This window comes from Camelina sativa, chromosome 13 (assembly GCF_030686135.1).
Source record: "Camelina sativa cultivar CO46 ecotype springtype chromosome 13, ASM3068613v1".
Lineage (NCBI taxonomy): Eukaryota > Viridiplantae > Streptophyta > Magnoliopsida > Brassicales > Brassicaceae > Camelina > Camelina sativa.
In genome coordinates, this window is record NC_141892.1 from 13,124,989 (window position 1) to 13,137,679 (window position 12,691).

General features: G+C 32.1%; 1 protein-coding gene and 1 pseudogene across 5 annotated transcripts; both read left to right on the forward strand.

Annotated features, from left to right (window-relative positions):
• Positions 1-486: 486 nt before the first annotated feature.
• On the forward strand, positions 487-1,480 carry LOC104736722 (agamous-like MADS-box protein AGL93 pseudogene; annotated as a pseudogene). The gene has a single exon (XR_015577791.1). The product of XR_015577791.1 is annotated as an agamous-like MADS-box protein AGL93 pseudogene (transcript).
• A 1,035-nt stretch (positions 1,481-2,515) lies between these two features.
• On the forward strand, positions 2,516-12,058 carry LOC104736725 (putative protein phosphatase 2C 73). Of its 4 annotated transcripts, none has more exons than XM_087480961.1 (7): positions 2,516-2,704; positions 9,283-9,374; positions 10,101-10,427; positions 10,639-10,950; positions 11,034-11,151; positions 11,297-11,520; positions 11,674-12,058. In XM_087480961.1, the coding sequence occupies exons 3-7, from the start codon at positions 10,182-10,184 to the stop codon at positions 11,884-11,886; spliced, it is 1,113 nt and encodes a 370-aa protein (XP_087337087.1). In that variant the 5' UTR covers positions 2,516-2,704; positions 9,283-9,374; positions 10,101-10,181; the 3' UTR covers positions 11,887-12,058. The 4 variants fall into 4 exon arrangements, with proteins under 4 accessions (XP_087337087.1, XP_087337089.1, XP_087337086.1 ...); XM_087480962.1 differs by lacking the exon at positions 2,516-2,704 and adding an exon at positions 9,039-9,166; XM_087480963.1 differs by lacking the exon at positions 9,283-9,374 and having other exon boundaries at positions 2,519-2,704.
• Positions 12,059-12,691: the final 633 nt, after the last annotated feature.

Sequence of the window (12,691 nt, forward strand, 5' to 3'; positions counted from 1 at the left end):
TCAGAGCAACTGCTAGACCCGTAATTGTGTGATTATGTGGACCACCTTGCAATCCAGGAAATACAGCTTGGTTTATTTTGTCTTCATAGTCATACATAACCTGCAAGGTAAAGATACAAACGATTAAGTACTAGGAAAATTTCTCAGAACCCTATCTACTCGTCCATATACAAAATGGAAACTTAAAATATGATTTTAGTATGATGAAACTGAAACAATGATGGTTTCTTGTCATACATATATATATACTACAACGGTTAGATTAATAAAAGTGTATATATGTATATATATACAGAAATACTACAACGGTTAGATTAATAAAAGTGTATCATCATCATTTAATGAAGAGAAGATACGCTTCAAAATAAAATAAAAAAGGAAATTAAACCTCAAATATGGAAATCGAATTCTATATAATAACCCTTAACCGTATTGTGTTTTACCCTAATTCTCAAAGATTGTTATTATTTTCTCTCTGTCAAGAAAGTAAAGCTTACTTTTTTTTTTCTCTCTGTAAACAAACAAACGTACAATGGCTTCTTCTTCAATGTTGACGAAGGACAAAACAACGAAATTGTTTTCGGTGAGAAATCGAAGATGTTTCAAGAAACAAACCTCGCTCTCTTCCGTTTCAAAGAAGACAACAAATCTTCCTTTGAGAGAACAAACCATGTTTAAGAAAGCCTCCGAGCTTTCGATCCTTTGCGATGTCGAAGTCTGTGTTATATACTACAACCGTGACGGAGAACTCGTCAGGACATGGCCGGAAGATCAATCCAAGGTTCGGGACATGGCGGAGAGATTCAGCAAACTCGACGATAGAGAGAGACGCAAGAAAAGCACAGACCTTTCTCTGTTTCTGAATAAGAAGACCCTCAAAGACAAGAAGACATCTTTTGATATCACGGACAACAAATGCTCTGAGAAAGTATTGGAGATGGAGGCTTCGTTAGAGAGTTCTCTACGGGTGTTACAAGATAAGCTGCTTCGGTTACAGAACCAGACAGAACCCGATCAGAACCATGTGGTGTCTTCCGTCGGCTTCTTCACAACAGATCCATCATTGATGAGCGGTGTGTCAAAAACAGAGCAAGACCTATCGACGCCATCATTGACTCAACAACAACAGAGCAAAGTTTCAGTCTTTCTCTATAACCATGACAACGATAGCTTATGTCAACTCCCTAACTCTATTTCTACCTTTGACCCATCGATGAGTACGGCTTCACTTGGGGCACAAGGACTTTGTCTAAGAAGTAACGAATCTGATCTTCTCATGGTATTTCCTCCTCAGATGCAGACACAAACCCCACCACCTGTCCACTTTGATCGGTTTGCGGGGTGGAATAATCAAACTCCGTCGTCTTTTGCTGATCCAATGATATTCTCTTCTTACAATTGAATTAGGTCTTTGACTAGGTCAATGGTTTATTATTTTCTATATGTATGATTATGAATGTTAGATTATTATGAGTTTTAACTCTGTTAGTTAACTTTGTTGTGACCGATTTAGATTTAGGGTTTGTAAGAAGTCGACAATTTTTGTTATCATCCTTTGTATTGTATGTTTTTCTAAGTATGAATGTATTTTTTTTTTCTCAAGTTTCTAACATAGTCTTGGCTTCTTCTACTTTTTTTCTAAGTCTTAAATTTGAGTTTGATCAAACTACTATATTAAGGGTTTTTGTGCAATAGACATGGAAAGTAAAATGTCCATAATTGGTGTAGACAAGTAAACTAATTGAGTAATTGAACATTGTTTCTGTGAAATCTTCTGTTCAATTTTACGAATGGATGTAATGGAGGAAGAGCTTTTCGAAAGAGAAGCACTAATGCACTATGCCATGAATGCGAAAAGTGTAGTGCAAGAGAAGAAGAGGATTGGATAAGCAAGTTACCTGACACTTATGTCAGATGCTCTTGTTGCGGCTTCGGACAGATGATATTGTTAGAACTAGTTTTTTGTCCAAGAGGTGGCAAAACTCTGCTTTAACTTACCACAATTTTGCAAATTGAAAATAGAACTGCTACCACAGTTTTGCAATTTGTATTGTTTGCAAGACCACAGTTTTGCAAGTGACGGTTAAGTCTATGAGTCTATCCTACATGGTTCGCAATTTGTTCTGTCTAACAAGACTGGCCACAGTTCTAATATCTTGAGGATGTTATGAAACGGAAGCTAATGCTCTTGTTTTTGAACATGAAGGTACAGAGGTTTTGATTGATGCTCCGATCCTATGCTCTAGTATCTAAAATTCGAAGATGATATAACAAAAAAGTAAAATCATAATCAGTTCAAGTACATAATAATTTCTATGAGTTCTTGTGAGGTACGTGTCCACGTTTGTCCATAGCTTAGTTTAAGAATGAACAGTGAAGTGAACACGTACGCAATAAAAAAACAAACCGACCACATGTTGACTCGTTGTTCTTGCCCGGTTGCCCCTTGACCAAGGTAATTACCAAATCATGATTCGTCGGTACCAACAAACAATCATGTGCTTTAAGCTCTTTTGTCGTTTTTTCCCCTAAATTTATTTGCTTTTTTTACCTAATCCAGAAGATCTTTTGCTTCTTGATCGTTTCCTTCTCTATTGTATGTTTTTTTTATAACTGTCAGCTCAAATTACTTTCTGGTTCAACACCTACAACTTTGTCGAGATATACAGGAGATTAGATTCAACACAGCTCGAATTCAAGTCAGGTAAGTTTGTTTGTTTTTCATCTCTTTGCAAAGTTTGTTTTGATGTTTTGGTCTGTGTATCGAGTAAATCGAACCCAACGAAATCTCAATATCAATTTCATGAAGTCGGTTTACTGAACCGGTTCTGGAAAAAATCACCTCAATTTCATGGGTGTATGTGTATAATTAATTATTATAGGGCTTATGCTGCTAATCTAATGGGCTTTTCTGCTTCAAGATCATGCAACATTCGGGTTTTCTTTTTTTACCCCATAAATCAGGCAATGAAAAAAAAATCAGTTAACAGTTTGCCCCCCCCCCCCCCCCCCCCCCCATTTCATTTTCCATGAACTCTTTTCACAAAAATAAATTTAGTTTTTTATTTGTCGACCACACCAAAACTGTATAACAACAGTTTTTGAGATTAACCAATCCAATGCTTAAGACCATCTTTACTCCATGAACACTCTAACATGTCTTTAAAAGAATAAAAAAATGTACTTTAATCATATATATATTTTTGTTATATTTTATTTGTAGTAACCAATAAAAAAACGACACCTGTCTATTTATTAAAAGGATTGATTCTTGCCAGAGCAACTTAAGTCTCGGTTCTCTTATTTTTTTCTTCTCTTATTATTATATATTATTTTCTAAGCAATTCTCTTCCTCAGCAACTCCCACTAATTATGCTCTAAGAGTATATCCATGTAACTTTATTTACATTGTTTTTTCTTCCAGTATCTAGTTTATGTATATATATTTCCGTTAATTAGTAAACTATAGCTAGTATTTTCTTAATCATCGAAAAATATTTCAAATACAATTCATTATTTTAGCAGAATAGATTTTAAAACCAAAAAAAAGTGTTCCGTAACTTCCGTTTGAAAATCTTTAAAAGGCTGTGATGAGACTCTACTTAAAACTTGAGAGTGACTTAGCCGGGTGCACCGCCTCTCATGTGCCATGTGTCCTAGAATGTAACGTTTCATCCAAAAAGTTCTGAAAGGTTGTGCTCGCGAGTGGCCCCCGCGAAAACCTAGTCTAGAAGACTAGGTTCGGTTGCCGAATTGTAAAACTTCCCCACAAAAATGGGAACCGATCACTAATCGAGCCTCTCTCCGCTCACACGGCCACACCAAAAAGGTCTCTTGGTGGAGTAGCTAGCTAGTGAGTCTCTCTCATCACGTGTTCATGCATAGGTCATATGACTCATTACCACGTCGGCTCAGATCTAATAAGAACACCGAACACGTATTCTTTTAGTTTCACAAGATTGGAAAGAGACGGATATCTTTTGGTCTATTTTTAGTATGTTACTGTTTTTAAATACACACTAGACTATTTGTTTACTTAAATTTTTTTTTTGAATGTGCAGTTAAATGGTTTGAAAATTCAATTATCCAACCTGTCAAAAACCCCCTCTCTTTATTTACTACAATCAAAACGTCAAAAAATTATTATAAACAGAGAAAAAGATTTGGTGTTGCATGATTGTTGCCGACATATTGGGGATTCATGTCATCCAACCAATACACAGAACAGAAGAATCAGTGTTTCTTGTTTTCTTATGCGTGTTTTTTAGGTCCCACTACCGTCACAAGCGGTCACAACCACAGTCCCCATAATTGTCCCACTGACTTATTCCCCTTCTCGAGTAATGTGAAACTCGATAGAGAACCTTCAACGTCCAATTTCGTCACGGCGTCTAACTATTATTATTATTGCGACCTCTCACGTTACGGTTTCCAATTTCGGTTCATTCCCTTTGATTAGACCGGAATATAGTAGTAAGCGAATCAAAAATATCTTTGATTAGACCGGAATATAGGACTCATGATGATATAATAGCGAATCGAACCAAACCAATCAACTCTTTTTCCGTGAGCTGACTATTGTATATATTTACACTTTGTAAACGTTCAAACAAGCAATGTTGTTGTTTGAGATATTTATATGTGATTTGATGATTATTTATATAGCTTTTTGAAATAGTACACTAAATCGATGTTAATCTATTAATTATATAGATATGCACCTTTTATAAAGTATTACTTTTATAGTTTCAATGATTTAGGTACAATCAAACATGGCCCATTTCACATGTCCAATATTATATGATTGTTTTTTGTATACTTTATATAAAATTGTTTATCTATGCTTTAGGTTCCCTTATGTAAAACGTGTACGCGCGGCCTACGTACTTTAATAGTAGTATACTAGAATGTATTTTGCATTACTCAAATTGGCTTTCTCCATTAGCTTTTACCCATTTAAGTAAGTACTCATCAGTTGGTTTTTTAATTAGCAATTGCACATGTAGTTCGCATGTTGAAGTTAAATGATTACTAAGCCAATACGTTTATATATTGTTATTATACTAGCGTGCAAACCATTCAATTCGATTTTTTATACATAAAAAGATTAAGATAAATTGGCTCTTTCAAAATTCGAATAACTTATGCAAATGATTAGTTCGAATTATTCGTTTTTGAGTTTGAATTCAATGATTTATATCTGAGAGTGATATTATTTTTTTTTTGGTACGTTTTTTTATTTTATTTTTAATTAATTGTTGAGAAAGACATACTTATTTAGATGCAATCGTTATGGTAAACCGAATATAATACTTATAATATAGATGTTATCGTTATGTTAAACCGAATATAATACTTATAATATAGATGTTATCGTGATCGTTTTATTCTTATCAACGGTGAAGTTTGAGTTGTCGAGAATTGGTTTTGTCATTCACTATCCTCTTGGGCACAGAGTCTAAACTTACAGAGATCTAAAATGCATGTATATCTTGGTATATGAAAATTAGTTATTAAATTATTATTTCAAAAAAATACAAATATATAAGACAAAACATTATTATATATATTTAAAACTATATGGTTTACCAGGCGGCCTGTGCATGAACGTGGAGATGTGGAAATGTCAATGGTATAGAACTATTTTTGGAATTGCTTAGAACTATTTCTTGGTCATGTCCTCTTTTTTTGTTGGGTATCAAGGTTTTAGGTGTAAGTTGGTAAAAACATTATAAGAAAAATGTTTATGTTTTGTAAATTATGACTTTTTGGAAGAAAATTGTTATACTCGAACAATAGAGTACTAAACTTTAGTTTCAATAGATCTCAACATTTATGAACAAATGCCTGATTGCTAAGAAGCTAGGTATATTTTTGTAGCTTTTTGCCCAAAAAAAACCATGTTTTTGTAGCCACTATAAATGAATTGAATACTAAACATATATGGTTTTCAACCAGTAAATATAAAACTAATCTTAATTTCAATGTAATATCTAGGAAATTTACATCTTATAGCAAAGAAAAATTTGTATTTATGAAAATGACAAGATGGTGCTCGAGTTATAGAGACAAAATTGAGTGTAAGTGATTTTAGACGATTTTGTCATTATCATTAACAGTTATGGGACCGTTGATTTATCAATGTATAATGTTATTTTTCAATATCGACTTCTAATTTATGAAATTGATTATACAACCAAAAAAATACATAGTTTAAGTACTATAAATATCGGAAAAATTTGTAAAACTTTGATATATCAAAAGATATTATTTATTTTTATGATATAAATGGATGATTTATTATTTAAAATTCTGTATAATTATCTAATGTAGTAAATATTGATATAATTATAGCAGATACTATATATATATATATATTTAAACTTCGAGATTATTTTTTATTTTAAAAATTGATATAGAGTCTGCATGAATTTTTACGTGTATTGCTTGTTATTTCTAGCAGTTTTTTTTTCAACATTGATGAAAAATTCTGATGGAATTACAATTACCAGTATTTTGTTGATGCAAATAGCAATGCTTGAGTTAAGAAAAATAATAATAATCAGTGGCTTCTTCTATATTAGACTTTCCTAAAAGTTAAATAGAGCATTATTGTCAAGTCATTTCTATCGAGTTCATGCTTTTTCTACCCATCTTATTTGGTCGGTAGTCAAAATCCATATCCAAATACAATCAAAAACATTAAAATATCTTAATATCTAGTATTTTTTTATTAACTCACCGAATCCCATACAAACTATATCGATCATAATAAGACTTATAGGTAAAAAAAAAAAAAAAAAATTCTCACTATATTGCGGTAAATATCAATTAGAACACTTTTTCTCTTGTTTTCTTGTGTCATTTATTTTTGGTGACACTAGTTTTAGATCAGTACTGTTATTATTTTATTTATTTGTTTGATAACCATAATCTTAATATATGATTGTATTCTTTACGGGAAAGCCTACAATTCATTTTGATAAGAAAAAGGCATTTCAATCTGAAGGTGATGGTAGAAGATTTTATATACACTAGAACTTCTATAAATTAATACTCTTTAAATTAATACTCGCTATAAATTAATAAATTTTTCTGGTCCCAAGTTAGGCCGGTGTAAAAAATGACACTTTTCGATAAAATAATAAGATAATATTTTTTTTGGAAATTCTATGTAAAAATATGGTCCCATCAATATCATAAATTAATAATCAAATTATCTAAACATATATATATATATCTAAGAAAATCTATTGAAATGTGACTCTATTGTTGTTTGCCTATTCTTGAATTTGAATTCTTGTTGGAACTCTGCTCTAATTTTTTGCATTGTTGTCTTCTCAATCGCATCCAAAAATTATGGAGAGTCTAGATATGAGAATTGATTATTTAGTAACTAGTTCTAAAGGTACCGCAATATCTTCTTCGACTTCATCATTACCATAAAGGATAATAGTAGCAATTTATTTTAAACTCTAAACTTTTAACATTTATCATTTTTACCTAGCTAATTTAGTAAACAATTAAAAATTTTCCAATTACGATAACCAATATTATAAATTAAAAAAATTCTTTAAAATGTAAATGATAACAAAAATATTTATGTTGTAATAGAAAATTTTCAAAATTATGAAAATGAGAAAATCTCTTCATAAATTAATAAAATATTAATTTATCGATAAATTAAAACCTCTATAAATTAATAAAATTTCATAGTTCCGACCTTATTAATTTATAGAGGTTTTACTGTACTTACAAAATATAATGAAACTGACATTTGTATATGCACACTGAAAGTTATACAATTTAAAAATTACACTAGTATGGGATATTGACCTAAATTTTGTTTGGTTGGAAAAAATAATTGATAATAATTTATTATTGTTTTTTTGATGTGTGCAAATTTGATAATATTTTATTCAAACATATATAATACATCAACTATGCTCGCGTATTTAAAGATATATATATATATATATATTTTGTTAAAGGGTTTTATTTAAATATACTCACTCCCAGACAATATTGTGTATATTTTACTTTAGATTGATGTCGTTAACATGCCAGAGTATATAGTTTACCACGATAATCATATGATGCAATGCCATATAAAAAAGTAGCAATATCTTTCATAACAATTTTTTTAAAATAAATAATCCCTAATATCAATGATAACACTATTATATATGTTTTTTTGATCAAACATTCTTATATATGTATGATTGAATTCTCCAACTATCGAATTTGATTTTTTTTACTTGCTTGCCTAATTTTATTGTTTTGTATCTCTCGCTTACCTAATTTTATGCTAATTAAGAACATTTGTTCTTGCTATTATTCAAATAATGATTAAACACACAGCATAATTTGATAAATAGTTAAAGAACACATAACGGAACTGTTGACATTCTCTACGGATAATGCTAAAGATGTATATCACTTTATCTTATGCATAAATAAAAATTACGGTAGTTTGACTTCTGCAATTGAAGAAAGAAAAAATACCAGCTATAAAATAAGTGAAGAATAACAATAATATAAAATTATCAGAAAATATTTGATTATTATTCTTGAAGAACTGTGAATTTTTACTGTTTTTTTTTTCATTTTTTTGGAACTGCTTTATTTGGCCTTTGATATAACGATTGGGACACATCTAGCCAGCCATCGCATAACCCATTTCATAATTTACACATTTTCTGATATTAATATCTTAATCATATAAATGTACAGTCAAATCTCGACACCATTTTAAATTGTTTAAGTTCTTTATGTTTGTTAAAATTTTATAATATCTCAAATTAAAGAGTTTGAATTTGAGATAATTGTTTAACTTCTTTAGTCGTCGCTGTTCCTTATATACCTATATAATATTGTTCGAATCAACCAATTTAAATTGCAAACTGATTTCCTTTGAGAACATATATATAAATCATCATAATCAAAAAAATATCGTGGAGAAATGTAATTATATTGAATAATATTTGTGGTACATTTGAATTCATACATATGCTACAAATATCTTGGAGAAACGTAATAATTGAATTATATGAATTTTTTAATATCAACCACAAAAGACCAAACCGAAGACGATGTCGTGCTACTTCTTTGTCCTTTCTCCTACCACAAGATTAAGAAAAAAAAATGAACAGCGATCGGAACAAACGTACCAGAAAACTTTTAATTAAAAATTCAATTCCATTCCTTAATTGTTTCATTTAAATCTCTTTGGAGCATTAAAATGGATTCTGATATATTTTTCTCTCATCGATGCTCCATTAGCTAAATCTTCTTCACCGTTGAGGTGTTACGTCAGCTTTTTCCCGAGCTTACATCATACCTCCGGCGCTTCATCCTTACGTGACATTTCAAAGGTCTCTCTCTCTTTCTCTATCTTTATACATCTATTAAGAATCTGATTGAGAAAATGAAGATCCAAATGAAAGCTTAAGAGACACCTTTCTTGGGTTCTTCTACTTTCTTTTTCTCAGTCAGTAAAGATTTAGAAATTTTATCTTATCCAAAATGGTTATAAAAATCAGAAAAGCTTTAAACTAATTTTTGAAGCAAATCTATGGAGATTAAGTGTGTTTGCTTCTTTACCCTTTTGGGTATTCATATATTAATATATTGTATTAAGCAACAACATGCTGAGAAAGTTGTGTTAGTTTTCCTGGAAAAAGCAAAAGAGAAGAATCTTGGATTCTTGCAACTTGTTTTTTTTCATTTCCTTATTAAGAAATATCTCTAGATGTGTTTTCTATAAACAGAAACTCGATTTCCCTTCACGTCAAAAATCATTTTTTTCTCATATATATTTATATGAAAAAGATAAATCTCAGAAACTTGTTTCAATGGAATCCATGTCATACTTACGAATATTCCACTAAAGGTGTTTAAACTTTTTTTTGGGTAGTCTAGATTCATAACACTATGACTCATCTTCTTACGTTTTAAGTTTTAACCTCTGTTTTTTTCCTCGCAAAATTTGATTCTTTTTGTTTTTGCTACTTTTCACATTATATCTCACCCTAAACACTTGTATTATATATAAAAGTTACTAAACAATTTCTTCTTTCTTGTTTTTTTTTTAATAACAGATTCAGGATCAAGTTAAGCATAACAAAAAAAAGTTAAGGTCGTTGTTTCTTGATATTTTCATCTTTTGGGGTGATTAAAAAATGGGGCATTTCTCTTCGATGTTCAATGGGTTAGCTCGAACATTTTCGATAAAGAGAGTGAAGAACAACAATGGAAACAGCGACGCAAAGGAAGCTGCTGATGATATGGCTAAAGACGCGAAGAAGAAAGAATTGATTCTGAAATCCTCTGGTTATGTTAATGCACAAGGTTCTAATAACTCCGCTTCTATTTTCTCTAAACGCGGCGAAAAAGGCGTTAACCAGGACTGTGCTCTCGTTTGGGAGGTACATTACTACTCTCTTAAGTTAGTATTTGGTGTTTTCTTTCTGTGTTTGCTTTTGTTTGCTAGTTTGCTTGCTTCTTTTTGATGTTAGCAACTCAACAGCAGCTAGGTTTTTATAATCTGTTATGCTATTTACCACGTTGATGAGTATATTTATCTTTTGAAAATGATCTTATATGTTAGTAAAAATCTCGTATATCTTTGGTAATCAGGGATTTGGGTGCCAAGAAGACATGATATTTTGCGGGATATTCGATGGACACGGTCCATGGGGTCACTATGTATCCAAACATGTAAGAAACTCACTGCCTTCATCGCTTCTCTGCAACTGGCAAAATATTCTTGCTCAGGCCACACTATATCCCGACCTAGATCTCGAAGGCTCTAATAAAAAGCTCTCGAGATTCGACATATGGAAGCAATCTTATCTCAAAACATGTGCAACCGTTGATCAAGAGCTTGAACATCACCGCAAGATCGATGCTTACTACAGCGGCTCAACAGCTCTAACTATTGTCAGACAGGTAAAACTTAATTAATATGAAATACATTTCCTATGGTTAGTAAACTTCATTGAGAATTTATGGCTTTGTTTTGGCGTATGTAGGGTGACGTTATTTATGTAGCGAATGTAGGCGATTCAAGAGCAGTACTAGCCACGGTTTCGGACGAGGAAAGCTTGGTTGCGGTTCAGCTCACCCTTGATTTCAAACCGAATCTACCACGTTAGTTTTCTTAATCCCTCTTAAACTCGGATTCCATGGTCCTAGAATTCAGAGTAGCATACAAAATATGAATCTTATTGTGGTAAACTCTTGATTCGTAATTCTTGAATTTGTTTTGCTTTGAAAAAAAAAAAAAAAAAAACAGAGGAGGAGGAGCGGATACTTGGATGCCAAGGGCGGGTTTTCTGTCTAGAAGATGAGCCTGGAGTACACCGTGTGTGGCAGCCGGACGCAAAAACACCGGGGCTCGCAATGTCGAGAGCATTCGGTGACTACTGTATCAAAGATTACGGATTGGTCTCAGTCCCTGAAGTCACTCAAAGGCATATCTCTACTAAAGACCACTTCATCATCTTGGCTAGTGATGGGGTAAATATTTACAAACCTAATATATATTGGTTACAATCATCTTTACATTGTAAATACTTACAATCATCATCTGAGTTGTACACACTCCTAATTTATTACTTATCAGCAAAGTTATTAACCAATCTTTACATTTCTTTGGATTGAATATAACAGATATGGGATGTGATCTCTAACCAAGAGGCTGTAGAGATTGTTTCCTCCACGGCTGAGCGGCCAAAGGCGGCTAAGCGGTTAGTAGAGCAAGCAGTTCGGGCTTGGAAGAAAAAGAGACGAGGAATCTCCATGGACGATATGTCTGTGGTCTGTCTCTTCCTCCATTCTTCTTCATCTTCATCTCTATCACAACATGCCACGACTTTTAAGTAACACTTTGCCTTGTAAATAGATCAGCGATAGCCTTGCGTTTGTGACATTCATCTTGAAGTTCGAAATGCGTTTTTTGGTCACAGTCATCATGACATGAGGATGAGTTGATTCAATTGTCTCATTGTTTGTAAGTTGTGTTGATACCCAAAAAATAAGTTGATACCAAAAGAAAGAACGTAACAATGAAAGTAAACCATAAGAAAAAAATCCTTTTCTATTAAAATGGGTTTAGTCCATTATTAAACATTCCACCAATGGACTAAAGTAGTTCTGTAATGTTGGGTGTCTCTTTTTCAATTAATGGGTTTGGCCCAGTTTAGTTTCGTTTCCATTGCGTGCAATTACGTTACGAACTTATCAGAGATAATAAGCTCTTCTGTGCTTCCATCTGAAGTTTTAAGTCAAAACAAAAATAATGTCACGAACTCTTTCATTATTTTTGTTTATAAAGTGCAAATCTAACATTTTAAACTTAAAGCGCAAATCTAATAAGCAGCTTCAGTTTCCCACTTGAAAAGTCCCGGTTTAATTTTAGCGTCACCAAGGTTAAATCAAGGTCAACTGTGTGATTTGGCCCAAATTGTCTTTGCATTGAAACATGTTCAATTTATCCACTGAGAAAAAGATTGACATAGGCTACGGTGCCAAATGTGATGGACTGATAGTAAACCGGGTTGATCCGATTTATCTATTTAATTTACTCAACCAATGGTACAAAACCGTTGTTGCTAGGACAAGACCTAAAAACAGCAAATGTAATAGACGATGACACCAACCTTAACACATAATACGGTGACAGAAATTG

Bases quoted from the DNA above. Each gene is read 5' to 3' on its own strand.
- LOC104736725 (XM_087480961.1), top strand. From the start codon at position 10,182: ATGGGGCATTTCTCTTCGATGTTCAATGGGTTAGCTCGAACATTTTCG. The intron at 10,951-11,033 runs GTAAAACTTAAT...TGGCGTATGTAG, and splicing joins CTCTAACTATTGTCAGACAG to GGTGACGTTATTTATGTAGC. The intron at 11,152-11,296 runs GTTAGTTTTCTT...AAAAAAAAACAG, and splicing joins TTTCAAACCGAATCTACCAC to AGGAGGAGGAGCGGATACTT.